A 23,547-nucleotide genomic window follows, 5' to 3' on the forward strand; every position below is an offset into this window, starting at 1 on the left:
ATCCACTCACACACCCTTATCCATCCATCCGTCCATCCATCCGTCTTTCCACCCACCCACCCACCTGTCCACTCATCTGCTCATCCATCCATCTGTTCACACACCCACCCACTTATCCATCCACCCACTTACCCATCTATGTTGTAGACAAGGAGCACCCACAGAGTGTAAGGCACAAAGATGTGGGCTGCTGGTCCCCAAGGCTCAGGTTCTCTCTCAGACTCCTGCATTTGAGGGTGTTGATCCAGACCCACTGAGAGTAAGGAAGCGTATATTTGGGTATCATTTCGTTGAAAGCTCCAGGAGGAGCGGGCCAATTCTGAGCTATTTATTTACAGAGAAGACGTTCTCACCTTTTTCTTCCCTTCTAAATGAGTTTCGAGCCCTGATCGTCTTTGTAAGGACAACCAGACCCTCCTTTCACGCATTCCCCTTCAGAGTTGCTGCCAGTCGCCTGGCTGAGTGAGTGGCATTTTTCATTTTGTCGCTCAGGGCCTTGGGGCGGCTCCCACCTCTCTTTCTGCACTCTGCCGGCTCCCAAGAAGAAACTTCCAATATTGATGTCGGGCCCCACAGCCCTGCCATTGCCCAATGCAGTGGCTGAGAAGTGCCTTTCCTGCTTGCTTTTGTTTTTCCAGCCTCCTCCTGGTGGCAAAACCTGAGTGTGAAGCTGTGATTGCACGTGTTTTGTAATTATCACTGCGCGATGGTTGCTTGTCATTCTGAAGGCAAGAACCCCAAGTTTTTCTGACCTTGCTTTTCACGTGAAAAAAGAAAAAAAAATGAAGGATAACACAGGCTGAGCTAGAGAAAGTAATTTATAATGATTTGCTTCTGAATATGCAGCAATAGGAGCTGTAGATTTCCAAGGCAGATAGGTGAGTTCCCGGAGCAACATATTTAAATGAGTTTGATAATCTTGCCATTTGGCTCCGTTGGGCTGCCTGTGTGTGTGTGTTTCCAGATGCGTGGTAATGGCTGATAAGGAAGGCCTGCGGCTGGGGCCAGGTCTGTGCAGTTCCTGCTTACTGATTGCTAATGACAGCAGGAGGGTCCGGGCCAGACAGCTCTTCTGATCAGCAGAGCCTCTGAGAGCAGGCTGGGTCAGCGGATGGCTCATCATCACGTGGTCACCAGCACGGCTCAGGGCTCCAATTTCCTTTTAATTTTTATTTATTTTTTGAGATAGGGTTTCACTGTGTCACCCAGCCTGGAGTGCAGTGGCATGATCTGCTGGCTTACTGCAGCTTCAACCACCTGGGCTTAAGTGATCCTCCCAGCTCAGCCTCCCAAATAGCCAGGACCACAGGTGCATGCCACCACGCCTGGCTATTTTTATTTTTTTAGTTTTTGTAGAGATGGAGTCTCGTTGTATTGCTTAGGCTGGCCTCCGACTTCTGGATTCCAGCAATCTTCCTGTCTCAGCCTCCTAAAGTGCTGAGACTGCATGTGTGAGCCACTGCACCTGGCCCTAAAGACTTTGTTGTTGTTGTTGTTGTTTAAGAGATGGAGGCTGGGTGTGGTAGCTTATGCCTGCAATCCTAGCACTTTGGGAGGCCGAGGTGGGTGGATCACCTGAGGTTAGACCAGCCTGGCCAACATGCTGACACCCCATCTCTAGTAAAAATACAAGATTAGTCAGGTGTGGCAACACTTGTCTGTAATCCCCAGCTACTCAGGAGGCTAAGGCAGGAGAATTGCTTGAGCCCGGGAGGCAGAGGTTGCAGCGGGCGGAGATGGTGCCATTGCACTCCAGCCTGGGTGACAAGAATGAAACTCTGTCTCAAAAAAAAAAAATAGATAGGGACTCACCGTGTTGCCGAGGCTACTCTTGAACTCCTCATCTCAAGTGAGGCTGTAGCTGGGATTACAGGCATGAGCCACTGCACCCAGCTCGATTTCCCTTTGTAAGGCACACGTGCATCCACCCGGGTGGTGGTTCTGGGTCACCATTGCCTGGCTTGAGTGTCTTGACTGAGGTTTGGCTGGAGGAACCATGTGCTCAGGTTCACATCCCAAGTACCAGGGGAAGCTGTGAGGCTGCAGGGATAGGACGGGCCAGAGCGGCATTCTCAGGAGACGGCGGGACACTTCGGGGGTTCTGGGTGTCTTCTAAAGTCATAACAAACATGCGTGCTTCTGGCCCTGAGCCTAGTACTTTGCTCTGTTTTCATTTCTTCATTCAAGCAAGTGGAGGATGGAGTGCAGCTGTGAGTCCCTCCGTGGGCCTTCCTGATCGGGCGCAGTCCCCTTTCCACAAGCTGAGAGCGAGCGAGTCCCTGCTTTGGGCCAGGCTCCGTCTCATTCACCTACAGCCACACGGGGAGACACTATTATCTCCATCTCACAGATGAGTCAACCTAGCCTCAGGGAGCCTCAGCACGGTGCCCGGGAAGGGCGGATTTGAACCCAGGGCGGTCTGGGCTCTTCCCTCTTTGCAGAGCATCTCCTGGCCAGAGCCAGATGACTCATTTCTCTTCCTTCTCCCTGCCGCACCCCACCACCTCACAGGGATGTGGTACCTGCTGTGCTGTGGGCAGGTTGTGCCTCGTGTTGCCGCACAGACCTATGCCCCGGGCAGCTCACTGCAGTCGGGTTGAGTCAGGACCCGCCTGTCACTTCAGATCGAGAAGCACGGAGGGCAGTGAGGATGCCCGTGGCCACCTTGGGAAGTTTCCTCAAGACGAAAGGACTTTTAAACATGGAACAAGACAGTTAACAATCGTATGGAGAAGCCAGTGGCTGCCTCACTCCAAGTGTCCTGGTCTGTCTGTCTGAGGTGCACTTGGGGCCTTGGGTGGGGAACAGCTGGGAGGTCTTCCTGAGACCTCAGGTCCCTGTCTGAGCAATTTCTGTAGGCGGTGTGGGAGGAGTGGCTCAGTTCCATTGGTTTAGGAAATGATGCTAGAGGCTGCTCTGAGCCCAGCACTCAGCTGGGTTGGGGCCAGGTGGACCGCCCCACACTGGACCATTTCTCCTGGCAGCTCTCAGCATCCTCGGCTGTCCAGCTAGAGGACCATGGATGGGTCGCTGGATGTGACAGAGCCTTGCTTCTCCTGGGAGAAGGTGCATGTGTTTTCCAGCTGCAGGTGGCGAGAGTTGGGTGGGACATCTCGGGTCTAGCACTGCACAGGGCGTGGGGGGCACTGGAAACTGTTGGCCACTGCTACTCTCGTCTTCACCTGGTGCACTGGGGTCTGTAGGTGGTGGCCAGGAGGGTATGGCTGGCCCTGCCAGAGAGTCGTGGAAAGGGGAATTCCCTCCAGAGGCCCTAAGTAAAACCAGTACTCCTGGAGGCTTGACGAGGGTCAGAGAGGGGCCTGCAGGGTGCCGGGAGCTCGTAAACCTTGTCAGAGCACGTGGCACCCATCCCTAGGGCCCCAGGCAGCCCCACCATGGGGGCCCTCAGTGGCTTCACTGGCTCAAGCGCAGGGTGACTGAGTCACTTTTTTGGCTTCCATCTCTCTGAGGCGCCAGAAAAAGAAAGCTAGAGTTGCGCATGCACCGTCTGGGTAGATGGGCTTCCTGGAGGGAGGCCTGATGGGCACTGGGTGTTGAGCCTTGATGCTGGCCTTGGCTTGCCCAGCTGCAGACCTGCTCTGAGGACCCCGTGGTCCTCTGTGTGGGTGGACGCCTGCTCTGACTCTGCAGGGAGTCCTGGGACCACCAGCGGACCCATGGCCTTGTCCTCACTTGGCACTCACCGGCAGCGTTGCATCCCCTCCAGGGGTGTGTCCTCCTGTAGGACCCAGCAGCCTTGTGACGAGACCTCTGTTAGGACCATGTTTTATAGTTGAGGAAACAGGCTCAGGGAGGCTGAGAGTTGCCCCAGCTCCAAGGGGGAAGCTGACATTCGAACCTCAACCTGTGTGGCCCGGAGTTCCCGCTTCCATGTCACTTCCCCACGCTGCCACCCTGTGATGTGTGCTAAACAAACACCACCCCATCATCTATCATCATAATGGCAAAATTGGCAGGCTCTTCTTTTTTTTTTCTTTGAGACGGAGTCTTGCTCTGTTGCCCAGGTTGGAGTGCAGTGGCGCAATCTCGGCCCTCTGGAACCTCTGGAACCTCCGCCTCCTGGGTTCAAGCCATTCTCCTGCCTCAGCCTCCCAGGTAACTGGGACTACAGGCATGTACCACCACGCCTGGCTAATTTTTTTGTATTTTTAGTAGAGATGGGGTTTCACTAGGCTGGCCAGGCTGGTCTCGAACTCCTAACCTCAAGTGATCCGCCCACTTCGGCCTCCCAAAGTGCTGGGATTACAGACGTGAACCACCACGCCCGACCAGACTCCTCTTTAAAATCATCGCAGTGTAGTTGCCCCGCACTGACTGACGTTGAGTAGACGTGTCCTCACTCCCACCAATGGGCCCCAGGCTCACGGGGATTTGATGGCTGTTTTGCTTGGAGGTTTTTGTGAGTTCCTGCTCTGTGGAAGGTGTAGGGATTGCTACGAAACACAATGGTCCCGTGAGCATGGGCTCCTCCCCTCCCCTCAACACATAGAATCCCTCTTTAAATGAAATAATGCAAACTAAAACATGATTACTAGGCTTAGAACTAGAAAGAGAAATCCTCAATTGTCAGAAACCAAGAGGAATGTCAAAGACAGAAAGTGGAGCCAGGCCAGCTTGGCTCCCCACCCACCCCCTGGGAGGCCTGGAACCAGGGCCACCCTAGGGCCTGGGCCCCAATAGCTGGGGTTGTGTCATGGTAGAGGTGAGGGATATGGAATGGACGCAGTGCAGAGAGCTGAGCCAGGAAGGCCGAGAGGGCCATGCAGTGGGGACCAGAGAGCTGTACCCTGGCACACAGAAGCAGCTGACCATCCCAGACTGGGCAGGGAAACAGTCTCTGGCAGGATCCATCCTGCATTGGCACCAGGCCCGAGGTAGGGCCTGAAAGCCAGGGGGAAACCAGGAGAGCCTCACAGTTATGCCTCTCAGAGCTTGGGGGCTCCCTCCACCCATTGAAAACAATTCCCTTTGAGGATGCAGTTACATCATAGAACGATATATATGTGTGTTTATACACAATACATGTGATCTGTGAATATATGTATGTTTACCAGACTAGGCAGCTGGTGCTGAAAAAGAACAGATCAGCATGGGGGAGGGGGCTAGCAGATGCAATTGATGAGAGAGAGTTTCTATTCTCGGAAAAAAGGAACAGAATGCAAAAGAAAAGAAGAGAAAATGATGAGCAAACAAGCAGGACAAAAAGAACAGATGGACTTTGAGAAAATAACTAAATAGAAATTCTCAAAATGAAAGCTGAGGTTGTTGAAACGAAAAACTCAATATGTGTCTTAAACAGTAGTCTAGGTGGAGCCGAAGGGAGAATTAATGAATCAGAAGACAGAACCAAGGAAGTCACTAAGAATACAGCACAGAAGGATGAAGTTACAGGAGGTGTGAAAAAGAAGTGAGGCAGACGATGCAGAGAGAAAGTGCAGAGGTGCAGTGGAGACTGGGTTGAGGTCACGTGTGAATAGCTAGACATCTGGGTTCTTTCCAGAAGGCCATGCAAAATTGGGTGATTGTCCAACAGTGAATCCACAGTCTACGTTTCCTTTTTCTTCATGGCCCTGTCTTGAGTTTTGACTGTGGATGTTTAAGTTGCAAGTACTGTGAGCACAGCACCTCTGTCCTCAGTTTGGAAACTCGATGCAGTAAAGTAAAGATGCTGAAGTGTTTTTGTGGAAGGAACCGTCAAGTGGAGTTTTCGGTGCCTGGGCTCTGGGGTCACTGAGGCTTCCTGTCCTCTGCTGAAACTGCAGCATAGAGCTTTGCATTTACGGTCACTATGATCTAAAGATTTCTCAGGTGGAGTTGTAGCTGAAGGGCCTACAATGTGAAGATGTTGGAGATAAATCATTCAGCAAAGCCAACTTAGTTCCTACCCTGGAAGAGCTCACAGACCACATCCCCTTCCCTGTGTCCTTCCTGGTCCCTCTGCTTCCCTGCCCAGTGTGGAGGGGCTTCAGGGACCCTGCCTCTGTGAGGCATCCACAAGTGGACAATTGGGACATGCTCCTGGCTTCCCGCAGCCTTTGACCCAGTCTGTGGCATTACCCATCTGGCCAGTCCCTAGGGGACAGAGGGCCCCAGTGGGCTGCATATCCAGCCATGTGGGCCCTGAATTGTAAATGCAGATTCCCAGGCCCCAGAGCCTCTGGGGTGGGGGATAGGACCTAGGGTCTGTCCTTTAAAGCACCATCTTGAAAAGGTTGTACTGTGGCTGTGTGGAGGCTGACGGGCTGCCGATGTCTGAGAACCTGAGACATGACATGGTTGGGTGGGGATGGAGCCAGGGCTGCCATCCAGGATCTGGACTCAACCACCCAGCCTGTCCTCTGAGCTCTCCAGTCCCCACCTCATTCCTCAGTGAGTCTCACCGAGCACGGCCCGGTGAGGCCTGGACATTGGTGAATGGCACAGAGGCCTGAAGCTTTGGGAGCTGGTGGTGCAGGTGGACTCCCCAGCAGGCCTGGTCCTTTCGAGTAGCACATCTTTCCCCTTGTCCTTCCTCCCTGTTCCTTGTCCTCAGCACACACACTCCTTTCCTCCTGCCCTGGCGGCTGTCTGTAGGAGAGGGAAGGAAGGAGGAAGGGAAGTACGGCTGTGTGTCTTCATTCATTTGTTAACCGGCACTCGGAACAGACGAGGTAATAAAAGTAGGGAAAATGTCATCCTTTGACATTTGCGATATCGGAAGAGTTGGCTGGGGCTGTGGGCTAAGAGGTGTTTGATCATTGCCTGAGAGCCAGACCCTGGGGACACCAGCTTTCTGTCCTGGGAGTGGGGCGGGCATAGCCAGAGTTGCCCTGGGACGCTACTATGGGGCATCCCTCCTCCTGCAGGGAGGTACTTCTGCTCCCAAACTTTCAGGCCGGGGGGTTTCACATGGGGCCGCCTCTGCCCCATCTGACCCCATGGCTTATCTCAGCAGTCCGGTGTCTGCTCCAGCAGCGCCTGCCCTGGGTTTTGGGTCACTGGAGTATGGTCCCCCATGGTGGGCCCCTGAGCTTCCCCCTGTCCCCAGTGCCAGCCAGGAAGCCTGAAATTCAGGCAGATGGAGGGACAGGGGTCCTCCAGCATAGCTGGTCATGCTGAACCCATGGAAGGAGCTGCCCATCAATGCTGCAGGCCCTCCAGAGCCCTTCATACGCCACTCACGACATGTTCATCCTGGGGCAAAGCGCCCCAAGCTCGGGGCTGAGGCTGCTGTGGTCATAGCAGCTGTAGAAATTGTCCACAGGAGCCACAGAAGCACGGACGCAGGAGACCCATGTTCTGGCCTTGGCTGGCTCACCCACCACGCCTCCTTTCTGTCTCTGGTTCCATCTGTACAACCCGACCTGGGGCCTTTGCGCTGACTCCAGGTTGACAAACATGTTCTTGTGTGTCAGCGCTGATCGAATGCTGGTGCCTCCTTAGACTCCATGGAGGAGGGCTCTGGGCCTGCGCCCAGCTCCTCGGAGGAGTTGATTAGCCACGTCTGCCGTGGGAGGTGTGTGAGGGGGGCTCGGGTGCCCCGTAGTTGCCAGACCCTTTGAGATCTAACATTCTTCCAAATAACTGTAAGGACATACAGCAATATTGCTTTAATTTTTCTTTTCCCTAAATGCTTAGAGCTCTTAAAAGCCAAAAACACTCGCAGAGCCAAGTTCCTCATTATTTATGAAAGGGCCCTTATAGCATCAGCATGGGAGTGCGGCTGGGCCGGCTGCATAATCGGCCCATTGAGTCTTGTCTGAGGAAGCACAGAAGAGCCCTGTCCTTCCACGACCCCAGCTTCCCTGAGCCCCGGCCCCTAACCACCAGCACCTACAGGAAGGCAGCACGCAGCCGCTGGCTCATTGGTCGAACCTGCCGTCTCTATGGTTCATTTTCTTTCCTCTCCCGCTTTTGAAAATTGCTGCTGGAAGCGGAACAGCCTGAAAGGAAGGCTGGGGGGTATATCCGGCTGGGGGGCTTTGGCCAAGTGACTGAGCCTCGGTTTTCCTGTCTGGCAAATGTGCACCGCAGGATGGCCTCGTGGGGTTCCCTGGTGCGGTGTGCGGCACACAGAGCGCCCTCTGGGCTCTGTTCCTCTGACGCCAGCACCCAGTGGAGGGTGTTTATGAATTCAGCACGTGGCCGTCGTGGGCGAACTTGCGCACCCACATGGACTCACACACGTACTCGGTGCAGTTTCAACATCAAGGCCGCACCTCCCTCCTCAGGGCCTAAGTCTGGCGCGCGCGCAGGAACTCCATTCACTGTGAATTGTGACAGCTTCCTGGCCATCTCATGTGTGTGACAGCCTGTGCCCCTGGGCCAGCCATCTCCTGTCCTCTGCCCCAGGTTCCCCATATTCATCTGCAGAGCCTCTTGCCCTCTCTCCAGCCTGCTTGCCACCCGTCCCTTTGGAGATCTGTGGAGTAGCTGTGTTGGGGCTTTCAACGCCAGGAGACGGGTGGGTCCTGCCTATCCATAGGAGGCTCACATCACAGGGCAGGCTGGTTAGGGGCAGCAGAGGGAAGAGGAGCGGCTACTGCTCCTCACCAAACCTTCCTCTTGACCAATCTGCTGGTCAGGGGAGACGAGGAGAGATCCCGTCATGCCACCGTGCACCTGGAGCTCTTGCCCTTCTGTGTCCTGAGCCCTCCATGGAGCCAGGCATCTGGTTAAATGTCATGCAGGGGAGGGCTTGAAGGGAAGCAAGCAGTACCCTGGGACATTTGCATGTGCGTGGTGTCCTGGCTGCTGGGTGACTTTGGGCGGGTCACTTGACCTCTCCGGGCTCCCGTTTCCCCATCTCTGAAACTGTAGCCGTGTTTCTTACCCAGATGTGATGTGCTTAGTTGACAGTTCTCGATGTCCTGCAAAACACCGTCCCCAGTTCTGCGATGCCTTTTCTGGTTTCTTGTGAAATTACAGGAGCGTCTTTTCTTGTCTCTCCCAGGTCATCTCCGCGGTGTCGAGGCTCTCACTGCACAGCATTGCGCAGAACAAAGGAATCAGGTGAGCTCTCCGGAGTGCGCTGCCAAGGCCAGGTCCTTTCATCTCCGTTGACACCGGCGTGCCTTGTCACAGATACTGGGGTGGGAAGCAGATGCCCTCGCTCTGCCTGTGTCTTTATCATGCATTTGCAGCGTGTTGTCGAGTAACTTGTTGGCGGCTGCAGTAAGGGGTGCCGGGGGAGGGAGGCTTTAGCTCACACCGGGGAAATCTTGCAAGCATGTTACTGACGGCTGCAAAATCTCTTTCGATTTAGGTAATAAGATCAGTAAATTAATCCTTTCACAGATCATTGCCTACCTAAATGCACTCTCCACACATCAGAACCGGGGGCTCTGCCGAGAATGAGGTAGCTGGGGTCTGTTTGCAGGGATGGGGCCGAAGCAGGGTGGACTTGCCTAGCTTAGGGGCTGCAGGTCTCTGTGCAGGGCATCTGGACAAGTCAAGCCAAGGAATTTCTCCACTCTCCGTTTGTTCTGCTTGGACTGCAGAGTTCAGCCTCAGAGGGTCCCCTGACCCCTGTGATCTTGCCTCCTGCTTCTGACGCTTGGATGGCACTTGGGCGTCTGTGAGAGGAGGGAATGGCCCCAGATAAGAACTGGTCACTGTGGATTCTGACCCACAGATTGAGGTCAGGGAGACCAGGTTCCTGACAGGGTGGGGACGTGTGTCTGGGAGACCCTTGGGAGGACAGGGGCCAGCAGAGTGAGGAGAGGCTGGGATGGCAGAGAGCGCCTGGCCTGACAGCAGAGAGGATGGGGTCACATCTGGGCACAGGTGACATCATGAGGGTGCCCTGATTTTGGGAAGGGGCCTCATCCTGATGTGATCCGTGGGGGACGCTGTGTGTGACTGCAGGCTGGGGGGGTCCCAGAACGATGGTGCTGGAGCATTTGGGTGGCACAGTTGCCCCTTGGTGGGGGCCATTTGCTCAGGTTCACAGAGGCCCTGGGCGACGCTAAATGTTCCTAAAACCATAGGGACTTCCAATGTTGGATTCTCAGAGGACTCGGAAATTCCTTTGAATTGAGGTTTTTTCAAAAATGTGAAATATAGGATAGACTCTTAAAATTCCATATTAATCACATACAAAAGAATATTTAGGACACATTTGGGGCATAAAGAATACCAGTCAAAACCCCGGTGCCCAGAGCCCTGAGTACTTTCTAGAGGATAACTAACACCTCTGGGACCCCCCCAGTCCCTCCACCAGGTGCGTAGGCTGTTTTCCAACTGGTGCAAAGTCTGTAATAGGCACCGTTTAAAACACGTTTAATTTTTTTTTAAAGTATCATTTCTGGATACAAAGACTATGTGCTGTTTGTTTTTGTTTCCAGAAATGATGGCTGCTTCTTCCTTCCACCAGCCCATGACGTACAGAACTGTCAGTGGCGTGGTTGTACTCCCCAGCCTGTTTCTTCTTGTTTTTTTTTTTTTTTTGAGACGGAGTCTGGCTCTGTCTCCCGAGCTGGAGTGCGGTGGCCGGATCTCAGCTCACTGCAAGCTCCGCCTCCCGGGTTCACGCCATTCTCCTGCCTCAGCCTCCCGAGTAGCTGGGACTACAGGCACCCGCCACCTTGCCCGGCTAGTTTTTTGTATTTTTTAGTAGAGACGGGGTTTCACCATGTTCGCCAGGATGGTCTCGATCTCCTGACCTTGTGATCCGCCCGTCTCGGCCTCCCAAAGTGCTGGGATTACAGGCTTGAGCCATCGCGCCCGGCCCTTGTTTTGTTTTTTTAACATATTATTAGGCAGGAAAGAGATTCAAGTAACAAAAAAATCAGTCATTTTCATTGCTCCTGCACAAAATACTAGACTTTTTATCTCTTCTGCAAATCCATTAGCCATTCTCCCAAACTGGAGGCCTGGTGCTGCAGCCCCCACGTCAGACAAGTGACCTGATTCTGCTCCTGGGAAGGCAGGTGGCCCGGCTTGGCATTGGCGCGGTCCTGCCGCAGGTGCCCACAGCCATATCCCCTCTCCTGCTGCGGACAGTCCGTGGTCACAGTCCTGGGTCACAGCTGTGTCCGTGTCAGGCTCTGGATGTCCCTGCCCTCCTAAGGCTGAGGTGCTCCGTCTGAAGCTCTGAGGGCCTGTTTCCCTTGGAGTTTACAGGTGGCAACGGGAGCCCACTGGTGGCTTCGGGGTTGGTGAGGACAGTGGAAAGGGCTGGACCTGCATCTATCCTGCATGTCTGTCCTGCTGTCTGATGAATGGGGAGGCCCTTTGAGGCCTGGGGTGGGGACCCTCCCTCTGGGCCATCCCCTCCCTCCCCCACCTCTCTGGCCCCTCCACCCAGCCAACCCCAGAGGACACTGCTGGTGCTTCACGCCGCTCCTCCCAGGACGGGCGGAGCAGTCGGTTGGCCCTGCTTGCTGGCTCTGGCCCTGGGGCTGGCAGATGTAGAGGGAAACCTGCCCTCTTCCCTCTCAGGTCGGGGAACTGCCTAGGCAGCGTGTGGGCACACTGGCCCCTGGGACTGGGAACACAGACCCCAGCCCTGAAGGCTGCCGCCCCATGGGAGACCTGAGTGGAGGCGTGATGAGCCAGGGCTGCGTGTCGGTGGACCCAGCTCTGAAGCCTGTGTCCTGGTTAGCTGTGGGCCTCGTGCTGGAGAAATCTCCCCGAGCCTCCCTTTTTACATCTACAAGATGAGGATGAACACTGGGGGTGTCTCGGATTGATTGAGATGAGACCTGTAAATCCCAGGGCGCAGGGCCTGGCCCAGAGAAGGGCTCACTAAATGCTCTAGTGACAGTAGCAGGGTGTGTGTGGGGTCCCCAAGACCATCCTCGGGTTCTTGGATTCACCAGGAGAAGCCATTATGGCTGCGGAGAAAGGTCTAGACTCAAATCAGCAAACGGAAAAGGCCCCGGGATGGAGCCAGGATACCATCGGGCGTGGGTTTGCATTTGTCCCCTCCCCATGGAGCTTTCTGCATAGTGCTTAGTTCTCCTGGCAACGGTGTGTGACAGTAGGCACGTGTGGCAACAGCCGCAGAACATTGCCAGCCACGGAAACCCACCCAAGCCGAGTGGGGGTCCTCACTGGTGGTCGGTGGGGTTGGGCATGCCTGTGAGACCGACCTTAGTTACTCCATCCCCAGCCCCTCCGGAGGCCACGCTGATCCTGCGTTGCCCACAGCCCTGCCATAAACCACATCGTGAGCGTACACTGTGTGGCCCAAGGCCTCAGGTGTACAAAGACGCTCTTATCCGGAGGGCTTATCCGGCAGACACTCCAGGACTTAGAGGTTAGAGGTCGTCTCCTAGGAGCTGGGCAAGAGCCAGTCTTTATTTTGGCATGTGGAGGGGTTGAGCACCCCACGTCTGCTGAGTTACCCCTTTCTGCACACAGGACAGGTAGATGTGAAAGACGAAGGGGAGGTGTTTGCAGGCCAAAGGAACGGGCCTCCTGAGTGCAGAGCAAGGCTTTGCAGGAAGACCTCTGCAGGCCCTTTTCCCCGGGCCCTGACTTTCCTGCCCTTCTCCTCCACCCTCCCTCCTCTGAGCCCCACTCTGGGACTTTTCCTGGGTCCTTCCCCTCTGCAGCCCTTGGGGTTGAGCGCAGACCTCCACTGGTTCACATGCCCACCCGAGAGTTCGGGAGACAGGTGACAGGCAACCCTCCCAGGCAGCCCTACTTGGTGGCTGAGTCTGAGCAGTGTCCCACCTTGCTCCGGATGGGCTGAGATTTCCGTGGGGAATTGAACCTTCTGGGGTCAGCCACCAGCACTTCACAAGACACTAAGTGTTTCGTTTCGAGTGTTTTGTAGTGTTAGTGATTAGCAAAAGGTTCTAGTTTAGCACAACCCTTTCCTTCTTGAAAACCCGCAAATCAAGCCCACAGCCCTGAAGAATCTCTCCCTCGTTTCATGGCTGGATAGGAGCCCAACGTGCTCCTTCAAAAAAAATCATTTTCACAACCCTTGCACTTTGCATAATGAGCTGATTTTCCATAAAAGCCCCAATTATACTTCTCAGAGGCTGATGAATTGGAGACTTAATCTAAGAATCCCGCCCTGGTGCCGGCTAGGGGATCAAACGTGTTGGGGAAGGGGGGCGAGGGGGAGGATTGTGGTTGTAGAGTAGGAGAGGGGTTTGTGGAAGGCACCCAGCGAGGCATGTGGGGATGTGGATCTTGCTGTGATCAGAGCTAACCCTCCAGATTGGGGGTGTCCTAATTTGGGGTCATCACAGCTCTGAACAGCTGGGAGGGAGGAGATGGTGAAGGGTAGGACTGCCTGAGAAGGAAGCCAAAAGGTGTCCTCAGCCTATGAGGTCAGGACCCATGAAGGAAACTTACATCAGCCAAATAACCTTGGGCAGGGATTCTCTTGGAACCTTTGTCTCTTCTTCTGTAGGCTGGGAGCATGGCCCTGCCTCGTGTGGCTGCTGTGTGTCTGTGCACCGTACAGCACAGCACCTGGTCCTTGGTGAAGGCCCACAGCTGCTAGGTGGATGTCCTAACCCCCAAACCCTGAGAGTGTGACAAGGAAAAGGGTTTTCGCAGATGTAAATACACATAATTTTAAGAAGGAGGCAGGAAGGTCAGAGTCAGAAGAAGGAGATGTGATGGCAGAGGCGGAGTTAGCGTGATGGGGCTGTGGGCCAAGGAATGCAGGCGACTTCGGAAGCTGGAAAAGGTAAGGGACACATTGTCCCTGGTGCCCCCTGAAAGGGACCAGACCCTCAATACCTTGATGCCAGGCCCTAGAACCCACTTCAGATTTCTGACGCCCTGAACTGTGAGAGTCTGTGTTGCTTGAAGCCACCAACTCTCCAACTCTCTGGTGACCTGTTAGAGCTGCAGCAAAGGCCCCTGGATTGGCTGGGAGGCTGTCTGAAGGCCCAGCTATGTGGCGAGTCTGGGCATATACCAGCATGCGGTCTTGGTCGGGAGCACATACCAGCATGGGGTCCCGGTGGGGGGCACATACCAGCATGGGGTCCTGGTGGGGGACACATACCAGCATGGAGTCCGGATGGAGGGCTCAGCCCTGGCTCCTTGCTGAGCTGGGCTCCTGGCTTTGATTGTCTCATGCTGGCCCAGCCCTGCCACCCTCTCTTCTGCTTCTGACTTTTAAAAATTCAAATACATTCATATCCCATAAATGTAACCCTTTTAAAGCATGCAATTCAGTGGCCTTTAGTACGTTCACAGTATTGTGCAACCACCGCCTCTATCTGCTTTCAAAAATCTTCACACCCCAGAAAGAAACCGGTCACCGTGAGTAGTCACCGCCCTCCCCAGCCTCAGGCAGCCCCCAGCCTGCTTTCCGTCTGCCTGTTCTGGCTGTTTTGTGTCCGTGGAATCATACCGTGCGCGCCTTTCACACGTGGCTTCTCCCACTCTGCATCTTGTTTTCGAGGTTCACTCAGCTGTAGCCGGTCAGTGCGTCATTGCTCTTTATGGCCGTGTAACATTCCATTGTGTGGCTGGGCCATAGTTTGCATATCCGTTGATCACGTGATGAACCTTTGGCCTGTTTCCACCTTTTGGCTCCTGTGAATAGCATTGCTGTGACGGCTGCAAGGCGGGGGACAGGGGTCAGGCTGAGGTTGGAGTGAGAGAAATGGACGTAAGCTGGAACTTCCTGCTTCAATATGAAGTGAATTCTTAGAATATCAGACATACCCGTATCGAATCTAAGCACAACAAAACCTTAGGAACTGTAAGCGGTTTTGTTCGCATTTTGTTACGGCTTTGAGGACCCGCCTTTTGGTCTTCCCATGTGCAGGGGGAGCTGGTGGCGAGCTTTATCCTGGAGCACTGAGCAACCAGACCTAAGATGTGGCTCATGTAGGGAGAGGCTGGGTGCCCTCCCGGGATATAGAGGCAGCTTGCAGAGATAGCCTCTTGCTGAGTTCTTTCCTTTCAGCCTCTGCTCCTGCAGTGGCCGGGAGGGCACTGGAACCCCGTTCCTTGCTGGGTGGCCCAGATAATGAGAAAGTCAGTGCAGTGGTGAGGGCTGCATCCTTGACTTCCACTCCCAAACCTGGTTTTGCCTTCCCGAATCACCTACTAGGTACCAAATACTTCTCAAGTGAGACATCTCAGCCAGAGGCTCCATGAGTGGGCCTTGGCAGACGCTGCAGCTCCCACACCTCCGTGAACGAATGTGCTACCCTCTGTGCACACTGTTTTCCGAGGTGAAGGATAAGCACGCCAACGCCTTGTCCTGCCCCGAGAGTCCCGGCCTCTTCTCCCCGGAGTCTTTGCTGTGTTTGAAGACATTGCTGTGGCTCCTGTAGCCTTCTCTCTTGGACGCAGCATCCCCGGCTCTCAGCGCTTTCTTCCATCCGAGCTGGTGTTCCTTTTCCCATCTGGTGCTGCCCGCTTAATTCCAGGTAATCGGGCTGAGAGGAGATGGGGACGGGAGGTGGCAGTCATTATATGCTTAGCAGCTCATCCCGCCAGCAAGATGGGTTTAATTGTCCCACCTGGTGACATGAAACGTCCTGGCCACCTGTCCTCAGTGGGTCTGCTGTGAGGGGACAGGATGACATGTGAGTCCCCGGGCCGGCCTCATTGGAGAGTCTTTTTTTTCTTTTTTTTTCCTTTCATTACAATAATGGATTCAGCCTCCTCTGCATAGGGAGTGGGAGGGGAGTAACTGGAAGATATTAAACTCCTTCCTGGAGAGGCAAGGTCAGAAGAGGCCACCTTTGGATTGCTGGGCTTCGAGGCTGGGGTCCGGCCCCCTCCAGCCTGCTTCTGGTCACAGCAGCCAGCTCTCTGAAGGGTAGGCTCGAGTCACCAGCTGCCTTGCTCCATCAATCTGGCACCTGTTCCACACCCCAGGCCCTTATTGCCCTGGTCAGCAGCACAAGCCAGCGGCGACTCAGTGAAGAATAGCACCGGGCAGGCCCAGCACTCCGGCCTGGTGCGGTCACTGCCTCATTCGCACCACTCTCCTCCTCTGCATCCGTCCAGCCATGGCTGGGGCCTCCAAGTTTAGGCAGAACAAACTGTGTTAGATGGTGCGTGTGTATGGGTGTGTGCATGTGTGTATGTACACGTGCACGTGGGGGTGTGTGTGCAGGTGCACATGGGTGTGTGTGTGCCTGTGCAGATGTGTGTGTATGTGTACAGGTGCATGGAGTGTGTGTGTGTGCAGGTGTATGGGGGGGGTGTGTGTGCATGTGCAGATGGGGGTGTGTGTGCAGGTTCGTGGAGTGTGTGTGTATGTGCAGATGGGTGTATGTGTGTGTGCACATGTGTGTGTATATATGCTCATGTGCCCACACGTATCTCTGCACTGGAAGTTCCCGGCAGGCCTGGATCTTGCTCATTCTGTATCCCAGTATCTCCAGCAGTTGAGTCTGAATGTAGGGATCATGCCAGCAGGAGCAGCAGGCACCCAGAATGTTTTGGATCCTCCCTGGGGCTTGGTTGCAGGTTCTCAAGGGCTGGTGCTCCTCATGGTGAGGACGGGTGAAGGGAGGGTGCTCGGCTGTCCTGTCTGGGCAGTGTTGGCACGGGGAGGGAGAGCCCAGGGCACTCAGGCCTGGCTTGGTTTCTTTGGTTTAGGGATGCCAATGCTGATGTGGCAGCCAAGGCTAGTGACAGAGCTGGCCGTCGGTGGGCAAGCGCTTTGGCGTAGCAAAGGGCCGTGGCATGTGTGGGTTGGCCATAGTGCAGGGTGATGCAGACTGTGCTCGGCCACCCCCCTGCCCCGCTCCAGCCTTTTAGGTGCTTGTCAGATGGAACCTGCCACACCTGTGGGAGCTGCAGCCAGTGGGTGGTACTCAGAGTGCAGAGAGGGGACAAGCAAGGGGTGATGTCAGCAGAGGCCGCTGGGGCAGGGCCTCCCCAGTGCCTGACGGATTCCCTTTCCATGCACTAGACCTGGCCTAGTGTCCAGTTCTGCTCAGCATGGGGGCAGCTCTGCACCAAGCCTTCCACCCTCTCTTGGCCGAGGACCCTCTCCCCATGCTTGCTGACCGGAGACCCACAGTTGGGAAGGAATGAGTGGCCCTGGGGTAGAGGGAGGCCACATCTGCAGAGGCAGCAGACACTGACCTTGGCTGTACTAAAGCCACAGCCTGGCCCACTGGCCACCAGAAGTGTGCACCTGGCCCCACAGAGAAGGCTTTGAACCCGTTCCCGCTGTCCAGGGCCTGCCGCGGCTTTTACCTGACAGCTGAGTGGCTGGCGGCTGGAATCCAGTCTTGCCACCTACAAGACCTGGGATGTCGTCTGTGAATAGGGTGACTGTGGCATCTTGTGTGTTGGGTTTTCATAAGGACTGAGTGGGAGAATTAGGTGACTCTCTGGGCCTGGCACCTGGGAAGTGCATGGCACACATTGGCCGGTGCGACCTGGGGTGAGTGTAGGTGCAGCGCAGAAATGGCGAGGGGTGCCCAATGGGTCAATGGGGGCTGTGCCCCCACCCTGCACCCCTAGCCGAGCGGCAGGGCTAAGGAACACTGGTGTGTCCTCTCTGCGGTTGCCACCGTGAGGATGATGGTGTGAAGGAGACACATTTGTTCAGAAATACAGTAACTGGCTGTTTAGTGCGTGGCTGGTGTAGATGAGCTCCCTCATGCTGGAGACGGTCAGGAGAAGCAGGGCTGGCAGCCTGGCAGGGGGGTGTGAACAGCCAGCCTGAGCTTCTGCAGTGGGGCAGGGATATGCCTGTGTCTGTCTTTAAAAGACAAAATGCAGCTGAGTTTCTCTCTTTGCTCAGCTCCCAGATCATCACAGCTATTGTCAGATGAACTTGCTGAGCTGCCAGTTTGCCCACTGAGAATACTTCTCCGGCTCATCTAATGGATTTTATTATTACTTCTTTTCTTGTCTCACTCCCTCCTTCCCATCCACCCCCCACTCCCCGCCTTCTGTTCTGCCTTCTTTCCTTCCTTCTTTTTATTCTTCTATCTACCCACTTATCTACCCATCTACCACTCATTCATCATCTATCCGTGTATATATCTACCCATCTGCCTGTCCATTCTTTCATCCATCCACCCATCCAGGTACCCTACCACCCATCCACGCATACACCACGCCACCCATCTCCCAGTCCATTCATCAGTCTGTCCATCTGTCCACACATCCGTACATCTACCCACCCATCCATCATTCAAGCACCCTACAACCCATCAAGCCACCCATCCACCCATCCCTTCTTCAGTTTGTCCATCTGTCCACTCATCAGTCCATCCGTTCACTCATTTATCCCTCCTTCCTTCCTTCCATACATCCTTACACCCCCATCCATCCATCCATGTGCCCATCCATGTATCCATCCATCCATCCATCCATCCATTCACTCGTCCATCCATCCATCCATCCATGCATCCATCTATCCACCCATTCATGCATCCATCCATCTGTCCATGCATCCATCTGTCCACCCATTTATGCATCCATCCATGCATCCATCTATCCACCCATTCATGCATCCATCCATCCATCCATGCATCCATCTGTCCACCCATTCATGCGTCCATCCATCCATCCATCCATTTATTCACCCACCCATCCATCCATCTACCCATACACTCGTCCACCCATTCATTCACCCTTCTATTCATCCATTCATTCATCCATCCATCCATCCATCCATCCATCCATCCATCCATCCATCCATTTATTCACCCACCCATCCATCCATCCACCCGTACACTCATCCATCCATTCATTCACCCTTCTATTCATCCATTCATTTATCCATCCATCCATCCATCCACCCACCCACCCACCCACCCATCCACCCACCCATCCACCCATCCACCCATCCACCCTTCTGTCCATTTCTCTCTGCCCTATTTCACATGAATTGGTCTCAGTGTGGTACTCTAGAATCATTAAGGCCGCAACCTTTGTTGGCCGAGAGTAATAAGGTTAGGACCCATCTGCTCCCCAGCACATAGTAGGCACCAAATAATACGATGTGGGTGGATGAATGAGCTGACTAGGTTCACTTGGGTGGTGATGAGATGCTGGATCAGTTTCTTGCCCCTGAACCTCAGGGTCCTCACCAGTTGGTTGGAGTTACTGGGTTATGAGGATTCAGAAGATGATGTCTGTAAAGTTCTCAGTATAGTGCCTGGCACACAGTGGGTCCAAAAGCTGAGAGTCAGGAGGAGGAGGAGGAGCTGCCACTCTGTGCCTCAGGTTCCTCATCTGCAAATGGGGATCTCCCAGCACTCACCTGGAAGGCTGCAAGAATTAAAGGAGGCCGTGTGAGCAGACTCTCCATGTGGCACATGGCAGCAAAGTTGTCTCCTGAGTGCACGGTGGAGGGCATGTGGCTCTCCATCTGCAGCAGAACTCAGGAATCCCCTAAAGCCCGCAGAGCCCCAGGGGCATGACTGTCCGTGAAAGTCGTTTTAGAAGATGCTGGAGGAAAATGTACGTGAGCAGTTGTGCGTCTGCTCCAGTTTTCAGCTCCCGAGCATCACACCTGCCCTACGCCTACTCAGGCAGCTCAGGTGCCTGGAATTTGGGATTGTTCTTCATGGCACTATGGTGGGGGAGGACATCCTAGGTGTGCCAGTCAACAGCAGGGTGGTACCTTGCCCACCACTGGCTGGTCCTCGTGGACGAATGTCCCTTGTGTCAAGATGAGAGAACCCTCTGTTTGAGGAAGAGCCCAAGGGTGTGAGCTTCCTCCTGGGCTGAGGCACATCAGGGCAGTGAGATGGGAAAACAAAGGGATTCAGGGTAAGTCCTGGGACCTGGCAGGTGTCTCCAGGTGACGCCAGTGGACTCACGGGGCCCTGCTGGCTCACATTTCAGAGCCTGTGTCCAGCTCCTAGAGCCTGGCACATTCACATCGGAAGGATCTTTCATTCCCTCCCATTACAGATGGGGAAACTGAGGCTCAGGGAGCATCACTTTCCTGAGGTCTCATGATGTTGATAATCAGCCCAGGGAGTCCATAGCCATCCATTTGTTTCTTTATTCGTTTGTTCCCTTATTCCCTCATTCATTCCTCATTCTATTGGTGCCTTGTTCTGCTGGGCCCAGGGCCAGGCGCTGGGACATAGCAGGAGCTGGCCAGCCTTGGGATGTGCCTGGTCCTGTGGGGAGTGGACACCGGGCCACTGGTCATGTGCAGGTGAACACACTGCAGCCGTACCTGGGTCAGGGCAGAGCAGGGCAGGGCGTGGTGGGTTCCAGACCCGGAGGCTCAGGGTTAAAGGCCTGGCCTGAGGTTGAGAGACTCGGGTTCGAGGCCCAGCTGGGATCCTTGCTGTTGGTGTGACCCTCAGCAGGTTCCTTAGCCCTGAGCTTGTTCCCTCGTCTGCAAATGGAGGCCCACGTGGGCCCGATGGGCAGAGCTGGTGCTGAGGGACCCAGCCCGTGAGGCGCAGCCCCAAGCAGTGGTTCTCAAAGTAAGGCCTGAGGACCGTGCGTCTGGGCCCCCTGGCTTTCCATGTAGATCCCAGATAAGCCTGGGGGAAGGGGGTATATGGGGTGAATGGTGGCCCCCCAAAAGCTATATCCTCCAGAACTTGTGAATGGGACTGTATTGGATAAAGGAGTCTTCAAAAATGTAATTAAATTAGGGACCTCTAGATGAGATCATCCTGAATTATCTGGTTGGGCCCTAAATCCAATGACAAGTGTCCTTATAAGAACCACCCAAGGCTGGGCACGGTGGCTCAAGCCTGTAATCCCAGCACTTTGGGAGGCCGAGACGGGCAGATCACAAGGTCAGGAGATCGAGACCATCCTGGCTAACACGGTGAAACCCCGTCTCTACTAAAAATACAAAAAAACTAGCCGGGCGAGGTGGCGGGCGCCTGTAGTCCCAGCTACTCGGGAGGCTGAGGCAGGAGAATGGTGTAAACCCGGGAGGCGGAGCTTGCAGTGAGCTGAGATCCGGCCACTGCACTCCAGCCTGGGCGACAGAGCGAGACTCCGTCTCAAAAAAAAAAAAAAAAAAGAACCACCCAGAGGAGAGACACAGGGAGAGGAGGAGAGGGTCGTGTGAAGAGGGAGGCAGAGGTTAGAGCGATGTAGCCATAGGCCAGGGAACACGTGGAGCCCACCTGAGCTGGAAGAGGCAGGAGGGACCCTCCCCCAGTGCCTCCAGAGGGAGCGCAGCTCTGCAGCACCTGGATCTCAGGCTTCCGGCCTCCAGAACTGGGAGAACTGGAAAGAAGAAGTTTCTGTTGTTTTAAGTCCCCCATTTGATGGTTCTTGGTTACGCAGCCCCGGGACACAAACAGAGCAGGGACATGGGTTTTGCTGCACGGCCCGCTCTGGGATGCAGGGTCCAGGAGCAGGTCCCTCAGCCACGCCTCCTCCTCAGCCTAGCCTGCCTGTAGGGCGGAGGCCTGCACTCCCTGGAGGCTGGACCAGCACCCTCACGAGCCTAACCAGGGCTTCTTTTTTTTTTTTTTTTTGAGGCGGAGTCTCGCTCTGTCGCCCAGGCTGGAGTGCAGTGGCCGGATCTCAGCTCACTGCAAGCTCCGCCTCCCGGGTTCACGCCATTCTCCTGCCTCAGCCTCCTGAGTAGCTGGGACTACAGGCGCCCGCCACCTCGCCCGGCTAGTTTTTTTTGTATTTTTTAGTAGAGACGGGGTTTCACCGTGTTAGCCAGGATGGTCTCGATCTCCTGACCTCATGATCCGCTGTCTCGGCCTCCCAAAGTGCTGGGATTACAGGCTTGAGCCACCGCGCCCGGCTGCTAACCAGTGCTTCTTAATGTGGCCCTGGCATCCACAAGACCTCCTGGGCCAGGAGGAGGCTTGCAGCTGGGAGAGAGGTTTGGGGTTCAAGGGCCCCCCTCCAGGTAGCAGGGATGAGGGGTGAGCCTTCGGGGACAGTGTCCCCCTCCTTCCCGGTGTCCTGTCCCAAGTATAATAACACGGTGTGTTTGGGGCAGGAGGAATGAATGTCCTGTGCCTGGTCATCGGCATGAGCTGAAGCCCTTTCCAACTCCTGTCCTTCCCTTTAGGGAGCGAAGATGGTTTTACTCTGTAACAAGCAAAATAGACCAAGGCCGCCTCCTCAGCAACTGTCACCATTAAAAATTTACCTGGGCAGCTGGGTCACATTATCGGCTCGTTTTCAGAGACAGAGAAGAAAAGACGCGTCATGTTTTGTGGTGGGATTTATACATAAGCAGATGAGACGTGCGGTCATTAAAAATGTCCCGGAACAGAAGATGACGTCTTGGCATCTTGGTGGTGTCTTGGGAGACTGTGGTCCGGGAAGTGGGTCGGAAGCGAGCCCCTTCCCGCCCGCTGTGCGTCCTGCAGCCCCATGCTCCCAGCGGCCCCGTGCTCCCCGCAGCCTCATGCTCCCAGCGGCCCCGTGCTCCCCGCAGCCTCATGCTCCCTGCAGCCCCGAGTGTTCTGCTCCTGTGTCAGCTCCTCTCGCCACTGGAGCAGGGTCTTTAGTAATAACAGGACAGTCCCCCGAATGTCCCCTGCAGTGGCCTCACTGTGGCCCTTGTGTATCGTGTCCCAGACACTGGCTGCTTGTGTCAGGATGGAAAGAAGGTTCTGCAGCGGGAGCAGATAACTCCCGAGTCTTGGTGACTTATGGCAGCAAATGTGTCTCGCTCGCAGCACTAGCCAATAGCGGTCAGGGGTCGGGCTGTGCTCTGCTCCCTGCCGTTTGTCCTGGAGCTAGACTGACAGATAGTGTCCAGTGGGAACAGGGCGAATTGTCTTGGCAGGGCGGAGTAAACAGGGCAGCTCCCGTGCTGGCTGCTGTAGCTGCTGCTCGGAGTCTCATGGATCACTTCCGTCCACATCTCTTTGGTCAAACTGAGTCCTTGGACCTCACCTGGAGGCAGGGGCAGGGCAGGATTATCACCTTCCCGCAGGGGTGAAACCAGGATATTTGGCTGTAGGAGTTCAGCCTGGCACACACCACTTGACACTGCTCATCCCAGAGAGTAGGGACTGATTGTCCCCTTTTTACAGCTGAGGAAACTGAGGCTGATAAGCCTGTGGTCGTGCATTCAGGGTGTTGTGGAAATAAACCTAAACACGGGCCTGGGTGACTGCAGAGCCAGTGCCAGGCTGCCATGGGATGGGGCCAGGATTTCAGGGGAGCCTGAATGACGCAGGAGCCTGCCTGAGCCCAGAGCTGTCTGCCTCACCCCCGGCTCATGGCTTTCTTTCCCCAAAAATGCCCGGCCCCATGCGAGGCACATTCCCAGGGGGCCCGTGCCCGCCAGCACATGGCCTGGTTTTGAAGGCAGCACTTAGCAGCGTTTCAACAAGAGAGGAAGGAACCCTGGGATCGGCCATCTGGCGCCCTTTCTTGTCGCTTTCTCCAGCCTTTTGTTCCGCTCTTTCCCTCTTATCTTTATTGATGCATTGATTTAACTTGTAATTACTTTGAACACTCACAAGCTGGCCAGTCTGCCCAAGGACAAGAAGCTTGAAGTTTCTAGCTCTTAGGACACAAAGGAGCTGCGGCCACTCCAGCGCCCATCAGGAAGTAGCCACCATCCTGACTTTTGGGTTTACCCTTTACTTTTATCAAATTACCCTTTACTTTTATCAAAATTCAAATACAGTTTTGTTTCATCTTCATTGCTTTGGATCTTTACATGAAGAG

At 54.8% G+C, this 23,547-nt stretch overlaps 1 protein-coding gene and 1 long non-coding RNA gene across 6 annotated transcripts in view; one reads left to right on the plus strand and one right to left on the minus strand.

Moving 5' to 3' along the window:
* Positions 1-23,547, plus strand: part of VAV2 (vav guanine nucleotide exchange factor 2) — a 236,621-nt gene that overhangs the window by 124,671 nt on the left and 88,403 nt on the right. For all 5 annotated transcript variants that reach the window (XM_015116413.3, XM_015116415.3, XM_077965429.1 and 2 more), the window contains 1 exon segment: positions 8,954-9,012. In XM_015116413.3, coding sequence (XP_014971899.1) covers positions 8,954-9,012 — 59 coding nt within the window.
* LOC144334975 (uncharacterized) lies at positions 1,167-14,109 on the minus strand. Its single transcript, XR_013405316.1, has 3 exons — positions 13,979-14,109; positions 7,556-9,575; positions 1,167-1,547 (listed from the first exon to the last, which is right to left on the minus strand). It is a non-coding gene; the product is annotated as an uncharacterized LOC144334975 (long non-coding RNA).

The sequence above is a fragment of the Macaca mulatta genome, chromosome 15 (genome assembly GCF_049350105.2).
Source record: "Macaca mulatta isolate MMU2019108-1 chromosome 15, T2T-MMU8v2.0, whole genome shotgun sequence".
Classification (NCBI taxonomy): Eukaryota; Metazoa; Chordata; class Mammalia; order Primates; family Cercopithecidae; genus Macaca; species Macaca mulatta.